This window comes from Bombina bombina, chromosome 4 (genome assembly GCF_027579735.1).
Source record: "Bombina bombina isolate aBomBom1 chromosome 4, aBomBom1.pri, whole genome shotgun sequence".
NCBI classification, from domain to species: Eukaryota; Metazoa; Chordata; class Amphibia; order Anura; family Bombinatoridae; genus Bombina; species Bombina bombina.
The window spans coordinates 1,078,271,317-1,078,286,478 of NC_069502.1; the positions used below are offsets into that span (position 1 = coordinate 1,078,271,317).

Consider the following 15,162-nt stretch of genomic DNA (forward strand, 5'->3'; position numbering starts at 1 on the left):
GCTCTTCCAAATATGTTGTTTATCTCCTCACTTGTCTTTGTGGGGTACAATATATTGGGCGCACCTTTAGATGATTAAGCATTAGATGGTCTGAACATCAACGTAACATCAAGAACAATCTTAGAAATCATAGTGTCTCAAGACACTGCAATCGTAAACATCCTGGTAACAAGAACTGCTATTCTATTACTCCAATAGAGTATATTCCTCCCTCTCATCTCTATAATCGATTCTTTAGGTTGAGACAGAGGGATACCTATTGGATTCATGTTCTCAAGAGCTTGCACCCCACTGGGCTGAATCTTAACATAGATCTTGAAGCTTTTAATTAAAGTTTCTTACTGGATATCTGTTAGATTTTGACTGTCTAGTTATATTCTTAAATTCCATTATTCACTAATCTTATTGTATCTTATTAGATCTTTTCAGTTGATTATTTGTGCTAATTGATTTCTAATTAAACCATAGCCCAATAATATCATGTCAAGCTCCTGACCGATAATTATTGCCTGATCCCGATATCAATATGATTCTGATATGGTTTATACTTATCATTAGATATACTGTCATAGTCAAGTATTCAATCTCGAGTAAATATTTTTTCTGACGATAGATTGTCTTCTGTGACACTGTCACGTATAGAATGCCTCCTAGTCTTATGTAGCATTAGTCATATCCCCATTTACATACATACAAGCATATCATAGAATAATATTAATCTGTCTCAAATTTCTCTATCCCTATGAAATAAACCATATATTTTTGCATTAAGGTTGAATCTGATGATATAATTTTAGAGTATTTCAAGCAATAATATAAACATTATTAGTAATAATATTCCAAGCAATAATATATCAATATATACCAATATTATCTTTTTAGCTTCCCTAGTGACGACCAGTTATCCTCACAAATGGTTAATATATATACCTACTATCATATTATATAATATGGTATTTAGATTTACTATCTACTATCTTATATATTAATATTTGTGTTTTTAATTTTTATCACAGTAACTTCCTCTAACTGGTTTACTGTGTATGCATCAATAAATTATTTTTGCAATTTTTGGTCAGTAATCACACAATTTTATAGCATCTATGATTAGGTTGTTCTCTTCTATGAGTTAGAGGTTCAGATGTTAACACTATGAACTGACATTCTACCTTATGAGTATACCTGCCAGCGTGTAATCTGACACAAGAGAAGGTGTGGCTTTGTGTTAGTTTCTGATTGGTTAGTGCAGGATATATATGTGGAGCAAGCTGTGGTGGAACAGCCTGATGAAACAGCATGTTTTGCTGAGAAACGCGTTGTTATATACCAGTGTATTTAATAAATATACACTTTTTATTATTCACCAGCTTGCTTATTTTACTCTTTTCCTATAAGAGTTTTTATTATCTTCATATTTGTGTCAAGCGTGCCTATCTAAGTGTCTCCTGTTACATACACCTATTCCCAGCCTCCTGTGCCGGCACCTTTGAGCCCGTCTGGCGTCAGCTGTTTGGTACGAGCTGCTGGACAGTTGGCGTCTCCTGATTGGCTATCATTGGACATCTGACTTAACGCCGCACACCACAGTGTAAGCGACAAGTCATACGGGCGACTCTGAGTGTCCCGTGCCGCCCTGTCTGGCACTCTGGTTGTGACGCCCTGTCTGTGAGTTTCCATTACCTAGGGCTCCAGGTATTCTTTCTCCTGTGGGAACACCTTCTCTGTTTGTACCACACCATGTGGCGCCTCTTCTTTTTTTCTTTATTTTAGATTTATACTGCTGGATTCCTTCTACATAAGAGTGCGGCCGATCCTGTTTTCTTACGTCATTCGTCTGCATGAGCGCACCTCCTGGGACTCTATCTGGCGTCCTTTGTTGTAGTTAAGGTAAAAAAGCAGCGTTAACAGGTCCTAATGCTGCTTTTTTACGCCCGCTGCTATTACGAGTCTTGCAGGTTTAGGGGCCCGCAAACTTTTTTGGCCTTACCGCAAAACGACTTATGTAAACTTCGTAAACCCTTTTTTCTATGAGACTTCCATAGCACCGGTATTACGAGTCTGTCCTGGGAGGCCAAAAAGTGAGCGGTACACCCTCTACCTCCAAGATCCGTAACGCATTCTAAAGTTAGTAGTTATGAGTTTTACACTACAACGCAGTAGCATAAAACTCATAACTAAAGTGCTAAAAAGTACACTAACACCCATAAACTACCTATTAACCCCTAAACCGAGGCCCTCCTGCATCACAAACACTATAATAAAAATTTTAACTCCTAATCTGCCACTCCGGACATCGCAGCCACTAGAATAATCATATTAACCCCAAAACCGCCGCACTCCTGCATCGCAAACACTAGTTAAATATTATTAACCCCTAATCTGCCGCCCCTAACATCGTCGCAACCTACATTATACTTATTAACCCCTAATCTGCCGTCCCCAACGTCGCCACCACTATATTAAATGTATTAACCCCTAAATCTAAGTCTAACCCAAACCCTAACACCCCCTAACTTAAATTTAATTTAAATAAATCTAAAGAAAATCTCAATAAAAACCTTTAAATATAAAATAAAAAATAAATAAAAAATACAAACAACCCCCCCAACAGTAAAACCCACCACCCACACAACCAACCCCCCAAATAAAATACTAACTAAAAAAACCTAAGCTCCCCATTGCCCTGAAAAGGGCATTTGGATGCGCATTGCCCTTAAAAGGGCATTTAGCTCTTTTGCAGGCCCAAAGCCCTAACCTAAAAAAAAACCCCACCCAATACACCCTTAAAAAAATCCTAACACTGACCCCCAAAGATCCACTTACCGGGAGAAGTCCTCATCCAAGCGGCAAGATGTCTTCAATGAAGCCGGCAGAAGTAGTCCTCCATACGGGCAGAATTGTCCTCCAGGCGGGCAGAAGCCTTCATCCAGACGGCATCTTCTATCTTCATCCTTCCGGCGTGGAGCGGGTCCATCTTCAAGACATCCGACGCAGAGCATCCTCTTCAAACGACGGCTTCTTCGGAATGAATATCTTTTTAAGTGACGTCATCCAAGATGGCGTCCCTTAGATTCCTATTGGCCAATCGAAATTAAGGTAGAAAAAATTCCTATTGGCTGATGCAATCAGCCAATAGGATTGAGCTGGCATTCAATTGGCTGTTCCAATCAGCCAATAGAATGCAAGCTCAATCCTATTGGCTGATTGGAAGATGCCGTTGGAAGAGGATGCTCCGCGCCGGATGTCTTGAAGATGGAGCCGCTCCGAGCCGGAAGGATGAAGATAGAAGATGCCGTCTGGATGAAGACTTCTGCCCGTCTGGAGGACCACTTCTGCCCGTCTGGAGGACCACTTCTGCCGGCTTCGTTGAAGACATCTTGCCGCTTGAATGAAGACTTCCCCCGGTAAGTGAATCTTCGGGGGTTAGTGTTAGGATTTTTTTAAGGGTGTATTGGGTGGGTTTATTTTTTAGGTTAGGGCTTTGGGCCTGCAAAAGAGCTAAATGCCCTTTTAAGGGCAATGCCCATCCAAATGCCCTTTTCAGGGCAATGGGGAGCTTAGGTTTTTTTTAGTTAGTATTCTATTTGGGGGGTTGGTTGTGTGGGTGGTGGGTTTTACTGTTCTGGGGGTTGTTGGTATTTTTTTTTACAAGTAAAAGAGCTGATTACTTTGGGGCAATGCCACGCAAAAGGCCCTTTTAAGGGCTATTGATAATTTAGTTTAGGCTAGGGTTTTTTTTTATTTTGGGGGGGCTTTTTTTGATAGGGCTATTAGATTAGGTGTAATTAGTTTAAAGATCTGTAATTTGTTTTTTATTTTGTAATTTAGCTAATTTAATTTAATTTATTTAATTGTATTTAATTTAGTTAATTTATTTAATTGCAGTGTAGTGTTAGGTATTATTGTAACTTAGGTTAGGTTTTATTTTACAGGTAAATTTGTATTTATTTTAGTTATTAAATAGTTAATAACTATTTAATAACTATTCTACCTAGTTAAAATAAATAAAAACTTGCCTGTAAAATAAAAATAAACCCTAAGTTAGATACAATGTAACTATTAGTTATATTGTAGCTAGCTTAGGGTTTATTTTATAGGTAAGCATTTAGTTTTAAATAGGAATAATGTAGTTAATGATATTAATTTTATTTAGATTTATTTAAATTATATTTAAGTTAGGGGGTGTTAGGGTTAGACTTAGGTTTAGGGGTTAATACATTTAATATAGTGGCGGCAAAGTTGGGGGCAGCAAATTAGGGGTTAATACATATAATGTAGGTGGCAGCGATGTTGGGGGTAGCAGATTAGGGGTTAATAAGTATAATGTAGGTGGCAGCAATGTTGGGGCAGCAGATTAGGGGTTAATAAGTATAATGTAGGTGGCGGCGGTGTCCGGAGCGGCAGATTAGGGGTTAATAAGAATAATGTAGGTGTCAGCGATGTCGGGGGTGGCAGATTAAGGGTTAATAAGTGTAAGATTAGGGGTGTTTAGACTCGGGGGTTCATGTTAGGGTGTTAGGTGTAAACATAAAATGTGTTTCCCCATAGGAATCAATGGGGCTGCGTTACTGAGTTTTAAGCTGCTTTTTTGCAGATGTTAGACTTTTTCTCAGCCGGCTCTCCCCATTGATGTCTAAAGCAGCGCTGGTATTGGAGTGCGGTAAGGAGCACAATTTTGCTCTACGCTCACTTCTTGCCTTTTAACGCCGGGTTTGCAAAAACCTGTAATACCAGCGCTGCAGGTAAGTGAGCGGTGAGAAAAAACTGCTCATTAGCACTGCACAGCTCCCAACACAAAACTCGTAATCTGGCCGAAAATAATCAAGGCGTCAATCTCGACGCATTCGCGATGGGCTATACGCTCGCTATACATCGCTGGCGCAAATCTACATTCCACGGCCTTATTTATCAACAAGTCTGACAAAAACGCGAGCCCGGCACAATTAGCATCGGACTGTTGATAAATAAGAGTCATCGATTTTGCGGATATCCTTATTTTTCAAATGATCTACCCTGAATGTCCTTCAAACGAAGACAGTTTTTTCTGTTTTTTTCTATTTATTTTTTATACAAAAAAATCTGATATATGATATTTTCACATAAATTAATGTGTATTTGTATTTCTAGAAATCATGATATGCTTATCTCATGTTTTTTTATTTTTTTTTAAATAATTAATAATCTTTGCACATACTTGTGTGTATATATATATATATATATATATATATATATATTTACATGTCCCTAAATTCTTTTTTTTTTGTACTAAACAATGTTGTCTTTCATATCTCTGTGTTTATTTATACCACTATATGTATATAGTGTAAATATATTATTATTCCGAGCAAGAATAATTGCGAATATAACATGTAATCAGGGTATCATATGTATTTATTTGCAAACAATGGCTATTTTAAGAGCTGGGCCAGTTTTCTTTCTGCATCTGTGTATCACTTCCTGATTGAAGTCTAGTTTTAAACACCACTCCTACACAGGTGTTAAAAATGGGCTGGCATTTAAGATGACATTTCTTAATGAAAATTCAATTCAAGAGAAGGAAGAAAATAGGATGACATTAAAGAGGTGATTTTATTTCTGCTTTATCTGATTCATGACAGTTTAATGTTAGGTAGACTATCCCTTTGAGCTATCAGCTTAAGATTATATTGAATCAAACATCATTTGATTATTAAAATCATTGTCAAAAATAGTACGCTGTGTGGCCTAATGTCATCATCAATGTTTACCTTTAATGCTAATTTCACATATACATACTTTCAAAGTATAATACACAATGTAACAAATGGCACTTACAAGTTCTAATGAGTGTTCAATGACACAAGTATAGAGCAATTTGATTCGTTAGTGGGAGTAGAAAATGTATATTTAAATCAGATTGGCTGATTTAATTAATGACGTGATTATGCATTTCTCATTAAAAAGTGGTGGAAAATTTTTACTAGTTTGTGGGCTGTTTAGGAGTTTGAGTATTGTGTCAAATTTGGTGGGAAGTATTGCGTCAAATTTGGTGCGAAGGGGAGAGTGGGACTTGTATTACATGCGTTAAACATGGTGCAAATAGATTTATCAAAAAAAGGAAGTTAGCTATATTATGTAATGTAATATCTCCCTACTTGATTTAATTTAGCAATAAGGGCAGATTGTCATGCCCACATCTGGACTTGAACTCTGGTTGCTCATATTGTTTCCTAGTGACTTACCACTAAGCCACCAGAGTGCTTCTAGTTGCGAATGCATTCAATTTTGTTTTCTGCTTTCTCTCTCAGGCTCTCTGGCTCCACCTCATGTCAGCTGTTGGTAATGTGCAATTACCAACAGACTACTTAAACCTGCCTGGCTAATCAGTCTTGGCCCTGACACTGAGTCTACTCAGTCTGTGCCTTTGTTTGTGAAAGAAGAATCCTTTTGCCTTGAAGCCTGATTTTGACTTACCTGCTGGATTTTCTTCCTTGCCTAATTTCTAACCTCTGCCTTTCTGGATTGCCAAGGTCTGTGCTTAACCTTTGCCTGCCTGGATTGCCATGGTATGTGCTTAACCTTTGCCTGCCTGGATTGCCATGGCATGTGCTTAACCTCTGCCTGCCTGAACTGCCAAGGCCTGTGCTTAACCTCTGCCTGCCTGAACTGCCAATGCCTGTGCTTAACTTCTGCCTGCCTGGACTGCCAAGGCCTGTGCTTAACCTCTGCCTGCCTGGACTGCCAAGGCCTGTGCTTAACCTCTGCCTGCCTGGACTGCCAAGGCTTGTGCTTAACCTCTGCCTGCCTGGACTGCCAAGGCCTGTGCTTAACCTCTGCCTGCCTGGACTGCCAAGGCCTGTGCTTAACCTATGCCTGCCTGGACTGCCAAGGTCTGTGCTTAACCTCTGCCTGCCTGGACTGCCAGGACTCAGAGGTGGCCGTTTGAAGGATAGGTACACTGCGTCGGAAAAGACGCGAGCGTACCTAATGAATGTTTGATAAATTGGTAAGTGTGTCAAAGAGTCAAATGTGAAGGCGGATCATCAGTAATACGCTCAAATAGAGTTGAATGTGAAGGCAGATGATCTGTATTACGCTCGAATAACGCAAGCAACGATTTGCGTTGGATTGATCTTGCGGGAGCGTATATTATGTCGAACATTTCAACACTGACGCTGTGTTAACTAGGGCAGATCAACTTTACATCTAATTTGACGCGGACTTCCAGCGCATTCACAATTGAAGCTTTGATAAATCGGCCCCTCTGTGTGAACAGTTTCTTTTTTTCTCATGTAAATTGCACTTTTCTCATAGTATTAAACGGATATAAAAATCTAAACTTTCTTGATTCATGTAGAGCATGCCATTTTATAACTTTTCAATTTACATGATTATTAATTTCACTTTGTCCTCTTGTTGTCCTTTGCTGCAAAGCAAACAGTTCCTGTACATATAAGAGTCTGTGATTGGCAGATGGCTACCATGTATCACAGAGAAATTAAAGGAATCTTTGAAATTCATCAGAAAAAAATCTACTCTGTAATTGAAATTCAAATTAGGTGTTACATTGTCCTTCTATTATGCATTTGTTGATTATGCAACAAGGCCATCTAAAATTTTGCCAATGTAGAGCACTGTGTACATAGAAATTGCTATACAAATAAAGAAACATATTTATACATACCTTAAGTCTGCCATTATTACTTTTGGTGCCAAAATTATGTGGGGTTTTAACAATTATCTGCCTTGGTTAAATGAAATCTATGTTGGGCAGTTACCGACAGACTTCCATGTTTCTCTTGATAAATGGAACTTAATGTACAAAACCATATTTAAGAGTTAAAGTAATGCCAAGTACGTTTGATATACTCAGCTCCATTTAAAGGACCATTACATAATGCACAGTAGGATTACATAGATAACAAGTGCATAATAAAAATACAATTCAATGACAATTACTCTTAATTTCACATTTTTAAGGAGCCAATCAGGATGCTAGCCCCAGGACTTGCTAGGGAGAATGCTTCTGGCATGCATAGGCAAAGTCATGTTATTTCCCTATGCAGTTTAAGGAAGTTTACTATGAAATCTAGTACGATTTCAGTGAAATATCATGAGATAATACTAAAGCAAAGTGTGACATCAGCACTGATTTTTTTTTCAACGTGTAGCTTACAGTAGCTGAAGGATAACTGTTCACAGAGCACTTACTATTGAGAACTGAAGAAATTTTGAGGTAAAATATCTCACTTGTTTTACATGAGATATTTAGATGATTTAGCCATGGCATCTTTTTAGAGTTATACTGCATCACTTTTAAGTGATTTAGCATATGGGTATTATGTCCCTTTAAAGCAAATAATGGGAACTATACAAGGAGATCTGGGAAAAACAAATATGTTCAGCCACAATATAAGAATAAATTGTAATAGCATAAATTCAGCCAAGAATGTGTGTCATGAGTTCTCCACCTACAGACTGTTCTATATAACACAGCAGATTTTAAACACAAAGACACTTTTATGATTACAAATAAAAACATCTATTAAAAAGCCTACACAGCTGTGTTTGGCAACTAGTCCACATACAATATGTTACATTTTTATATAAGTACATTAATAGACATTATTAGACAGTGGCTGTATTAAATAATATATAATGTAGATAAATAAGCTAAGCCTTCTTAATGGGCAGTTGTACTGTGTGTGCTTTATTCAGTAGCACATTCATGCGGAATACTCTATATGCAAGAAGAAATAGTTACATTGTGTAAAAATAGATTTCTGGTGTCTTTTATCAATACTATGCAATTATTTCTTGTTTTATTATGGATTTGAACCTGCAGAGACTTCAATTCTAACTGTTATGCCTCTTGTAACATTTATGTTTGAAGCACATTATACTGAAGTGGTTAATTGCTGAAATATGTCTAAACTGATTAACGTTGCATTGAGTTAACAAAGTACTTTAGTTTTGCCCACAAATATTAACTGTACGATCTTAAACGCCTGTTCTAAAAATAATGACTTCATGTTACAATACAATCAATTCAACAATAGCAAGAACTGCTGCAATCTCTAAACTCTCACACAATGAGTGAAGCTGGGAACCTACAAACTTACCAGGCTGTGCATAATTTTCACTCCATCTGGATTTACTGTTAGCGCTTCATCATACAATTGCTTAGCCTCCTCCAAACAGCCTTTCATCTCAGCGAGCCTCCCACGCAAGTACAGCACAGTGTGTGATGTAGGAAAAAGGCTGGATGCCTCTTGGATACAGAAGCCGGCATCTTTTAGATGCTGCTGCTCCATAAAAACTTCAGCTACAAAACAATAATACAAAAAAAATGTAATTAAATAAATACAATATAGGTTTTTTTTTTATTTCTACCAATTTGATCATCTTTAAAACAGAGTGGTAAGTCAGAAACACTAACAGCAATGAAAACAAGAGAAACACAGGGGTCTATTTATCAAGCTCCCAACTGAGCCTGTTGCCCCGTGTTTCTGGCGAGCCTTCAGGCTCGCCAGAAACACAAGTTATGAAGCAGCGGTCTAAAGACCGCTGCTCCATAACTTGTCCGCCTGCTCTGAGGCGGCGGACAGAAATCAACCCAATCAAATACGATCAGGTTGATTGACACTCCCTGATGCTAGAAAATTGTTCATTGGCATTCTCTGATTCAGATGAGATCAAACATTTATATATTTTGCATTATTTTAGATAATTTGAAGGTTTTTATCTTCAGCTATTTACATATAACTTGTGCAGTTATAAGACAAATGCTTGCAAAAGATTCTCTAGGATCCCCTGTGTTCAGAATTAGCAGACATGTATGGGTTTACCATTGATTTTGGTAATCAGAAGGCCACTAATTGCACCTGCGCACCACACTTCTGATAGAGGATTTTTAGACACGTTATGGAAAGGTATTCAGGGCCATTTGGAATGACATTCTCAAAATCGGCACAAATTCTCAAAATTGACAGCCAAAACTATATATATATATACATATATATATATATATATATATATATATATATATATATATATATATATATATATATATATATATATATATATATATATATTAGACAACCCAAGGTGTTGATCTAGGTCCATTTTGCCATATTTAATTTGAACAGTCTGCAGTCAGATGTGTACCAAATGCAAACATATAAAAAAAATCATTAATTTTTTCACAAACTTCTCACTGAAATTATTTACACATAACAGTTGGAATGACATAACGACTTAAATTCTAAAATCTGACCCCCAAAACTATTTATATTTATAAATTTGACATCCAAACATATTGCTCTAGGTTCATTATGGCATATTTCATGTGACCAGTTGGCAGCCTGATAATTGCCAAATGCGACCATATAAAAAAAAAAAACAAGTTCGGCACAATCTGACTACTTTTGCTAATTATCAAATAACTAGCAGGTACGCTCGGCACTATTCCGGCCCAGCGTACCTGGTTTTCAATCCGCCGCCCTGGAGGCGGCGGATCCCATAGTAATCATTGGGAGTCTGACAGCAGTGAAAGCTCATGTGCGCTGCTGCCCGATATCCCATTGATTTCTATGGGAGATGTCTGCACCTAACACCCTAACATGTACCCTGAGTCTAAACAACCCTAATCTGCCCCCCTACACGGCCACCACCTATATAATAGTTATTAACCTCTAAACCGCCGCTCCTGGACCCTGCCGCCACCTACATTATACCTATTAACCCCTAATCTGCCGCTGCCACCTACATAAAGTTATTAACCCCTATCCTGTGGATCCCGGACCCCACCGCAACTAAATAAATTGTTTAAACCCTAAACTGCCGCTCCCGGACCCCGCCGCAACTAAATTAAATATTTAACCCCTAAACCGCCGCTCCCGGACCCTGCCACCACCTATATTAAACTTATTAACCCCTAAACCTAAGTCTAACACTAACACTAACACCCCCCTAAGTTAAATATTATTTAAATAAATCTAAATACATATTACAATTATTAACTAAATTATTCCTATTTAAAACTAAATACTTACCTGTAAAATAAACCCTAAGATAGCTACAATATAACTAATAATTATATTGTAACTATTTTAGGATTTATTTTTATTTTACAGGCAACTTTGTATTTAATTTAACTAGGTACAATAGCTATTAAATAGTTAATAACTATTTAATAGCTACCTAGTTAAAATAATTACAAAATTACCTGTAAAATAAAACCTAACCTAAGTTACAAATACACCTAACACTACACTATCATTAAATTAATTAAAAAAAATAACTACAATTACCTAAAATTAAATACAATTAAATAAACTAAACTATAGTACAAAAAACAAACAAACACTAAATTACAGAAATAAAAAAAATTACAAGACGTTTAAACTAATTACACCTAATCTAAGGCCCCTAAGAAAATAAAAAAGCCCCCCAAAATAATAAAATGCCCTACCCTATACTAAATTACAAAGTCCTTAAAAGGGCTTTTTGTGGGGCATTGCCCCAAAGTAATCAGCTCTTTTACCTGTAAAAAAAACAACCCCCCCCCAACATTACAACCCACCACCCACACACCCCTACTCTAAAAAAAAAATAACACTAACCCCCTGAAGATCACCCTACCTTGAGCTGTGTTCACCCAGCCGGGCAGAATTCTTCATCCAAGCGGGGCAGAAGAGGTCCTCCATCCGGCCAAAGTCTTCATCCAAGCGGCGTCTTCTATCTTCAATCATCCGGAGTGGAGCGGAGCCATCTTCCATCCAGCCGACGCGGAGCCATCTTCTTCCAACGACGTCCTAACACTGAATGCCTGGTCCTTTAAATGACGTTATCCAAGATGGCGTCCCTCGAATTCCAATTGGCTGATAGGACAGCCAATCGGAATTAAGGTAGGAAAAATCTGGTTGATTTAATCAGCCAATCGGATTGAAGTTCAATCCGATTGGCTGATTGGATAGAATCCTATCAGCCAATTGGAATTCGAGGGATGCCACCTTGGATGACGTCATTTAAAGGACCAGGTATTCGGTGTTAGGACGTCGTTGGAAGAAGATGGCTCCGCGTCGGCTGGATGGAAGACTCCGCTTGGATGAAGACTTCGGCCGGATGGAGGACCTCTTCTGCCCCGCTTGGATGAAGAATTCGGCCCGGCTGGGTGAACACGGCTCAAGGTAGGGTGATCTTCAGGGGGTTAGTGCTAGTGTTTTAGGTAATTGTAGTTAATTATTTTAATTAATTTAATGATAGTGTAGTGTTAGGTATAATTGTAACTTAGGTTAGGATTTATTTTACAGGTAATTTTGTAGTTATTTTAACTAGGTAGTTATTAAATAGTTATTAACTATTTAATAGCTATTGTACCTAGTTAAAATAAATACAAAGTTGCCTGTAAAATAAAAAAAAATCCTAAATAGCTACAATATAATTATTAGTTATATTGTAGCTATTTTAGGGTTTATTTTACAGGTAAGTATTTAGTTTTAAATAGGAATAATTTAGTTAATAATTGTAATATGTATTTAGATTTATTTAAATAATATTTAAGTTAGGGGGGTGTTAGTGTTAGACTTAGGTTTAGGGGTTAATAAGTTTAATATAGGTGGTGGCGGGGTCCGTGAGCGGCGGTTTAGGGGTTAAACATTTAATTTAGTTGCGGCGGGATCCGGGAGCGGCGGTTTAGGGGTTAAACCTTTAATTTAGTTGCGGCGGGGTCCGGGAGCGGTGGTTTAGGGGTTAAACATTTAATTTAGTTGCGGCGGGCTCCGGGAGCGGTGGTTTAGGGGTTAAAAAATTTATTTAGTTGCGGCGGGGTCCGGGATCCGTAGGATAGGGGTTAAAAAGTTTAATATAGGTGGCGGCGGTATAGGGGGCGGCAGATTAGGGGTTAATAGGTATAATGTAGGTGGCGGCGGGGTAGGGAGCAGCGGTTTAGGGGTTAATATATTTATTATAGTTGCGGCGGGTCTGGGAGCGGCGGTTTAGGGTTTAAAATCTTTATTTAGTTGCAGAGAGGTCCAGGGGCGGCGGTATAGGGGGTAAAACAGTACAGTATAGTGTGGGTGCTTAGTGACAGGGGTATCAATAAAGCTGGGAAAAAGCCGAAGAGCAGCAAGATCGATGACTGATAAATAACACAGTCCGCTGCTCATTGCTCCGTACTTGGTGCGTGGCTTTTTGACAGCTTTATTGATAAATTTGGCGAGCATATTCAGGTCCGCGGCAGCGAGGTTAGGCGAACTTAGGCGGGCGTATTGGGGCCAGCGAAGGCAGGTAAGTACGGAGCTTCATAACTAGAGGCCAATGCCTTCAAATAGAATGGTAAAGAAAGAACAAAGTGAAAAAAGAAAGGAAATATATCACAAAGCAAATTTTACAGCAGTGATTGCCAATCATACTGAGTCTAATACAAAAAAAGCCTACTATTTATGCTTATAATAAAAGAAAAATACTGCGTGCGTATATTTATATGAAAATGATGAACTTAGGTCATGCCATTTCTTTTATTACAGGAATCCAGATGTCATGAAATGTATTTTATGTACAACAATTATAGTTGTCATTGCAAAAAAAATCTTTATTTTCACATAAAATGTCATATGCTGTATAAAAGGAGATAGGAAATGTAAGTAGGACAGATTCAGAATCAACATCCTGTCAGCTCTTTAAATTATGCTTCAGGCAGAGCTAATGCAGGTATTCTGAATCCTTCTGTGAGAGAACATATTGCTCGCTAAAAAATGTGCATTTTATTATCACAATTTATTTTCTGAGTAAAAAAGAAGTATCCTAACCATATTTAATGCAATTTGAACTTAGTATGATTTCACTTTACTAAGACTGAATCAATAAACTTATTGATCCAGAAAAAAGATCAGTAAATATGTCAATACAGCCTGAATAATATAATGTATATTTTGTATTTATTGTGTTTTGGTTTATTTTATATTTGCGATTGGTTGTGTCTTTTGGTTTGTATGTTAGCAGGAACGTACTGCTAGACACTCAGTCAACACAGTCTTTTTGGGCTCTGGAGAGTGCACATCACCACAATAAGGAGTTACATAGAAAAGAGAAGAAAAACAGGCGCACAGGGCACGATTCAAGTGAAAGATTTATTGGAAATATTACACACGCAAGTGATAATGCACTTACTAGATAAAAACAAATATCGGGCATTCAAATGTATCGTTTGTGGTTTGCAGCTCCTTTCTTCACAAAGGCAAAGATGGTCCACCTCCTCACAGCTGATTGCAAGTTGCTACAGGCAAAGGTATTGGCCCATAAGCACACACCTTCATTTGGATTGGCCATTCCGCCTTTAAAGTAAAAGGGCGCATTCTTAGAGACATCCGTTACTCATTTAGCTTTTGAAAAAGCCCGACCGGAGTTCGGGGGAAACGCGTCAGGCCAGTAGTCATATCATTTGGCGTCTGTGGGAAAGCAGCAAAAACTTTGGTCACACGAGCTTGTCAAGCAGCCGGGTGAAGGATCCGGAATACCTTTGCCTGTAGCAACTTGCAATCAGCTGTGAGGAGGTGGACCATCTTTGCCTGTGTGTAGAAAGGAGCTGCAAACCACAAACGATACATTTGAATGCCCGATATTTGTTTTTATCTAGTAAGTGCATTATCACTTGCGTGTGTAATATTTCCAATAAATCTTTCACTTGAATCGTGCCCTGTGCGCCTGTTTTCCTTCTCTTTTCTATGTGACCACGTCTGAGCCAAGATTGGTGGAATTTCTGGCTGGAACAAGGCTGCACTACAAAGGCACTGCGATTCCAAAGAATATTGCTTTTAACCAAGCTTGTTGGGAGTACTTTGAATCCCAATAAGGACAACTATTTGGAACACTTTTTTCCAGAATTCAATTACCGGTAATACATTCTAAGGTACTGTGATCTTTATGGGGACCTTTTAATACAGGACTGAAATTAAAACAACACTAACAAATTGTTGAAAGAATATATCTCTAACATATATATATTAAGATTGTAATATATTCCTTTTTTGTCTGTTCTACATTTATATACATTTACATTTAAGGTACCCACAAGTGTGCTAGTGGGGATTCTCTTGGTCTGTCTTTCTTATATAAAGAAATAATAATTTGGTCATAAAATAAGCGCATTAGATTTTCTGTAGTTTTTTTGTTTAAAACAAT

The 15,162-nt window shown here is 37.8% G+C and overlaps 1 protein-coding gene across 1 annotated transcript in view; it reads right to left on the minus strand.

The window, feature by feature from the left end:
- Positions 1 to 15,162, minus strand: part of TTC7A (tetratricopeptide repeat domain 7A) — a 1,159,252-nt gene that overhangs the window by 108,139 nt on the left and 1,035,951 nt on the right. The window contains exon 19 of the mRNA XM_053712237.1: positions 9,102 to 9,304. Within this exon, the coding sequence (XP_053568212.1) occupies positions 9,102 to 9,304 (203 nt within the window). The remainder of the gene's footprint in view (positions 1 to 9,101; positions 9,305 to 15,162) is intronic.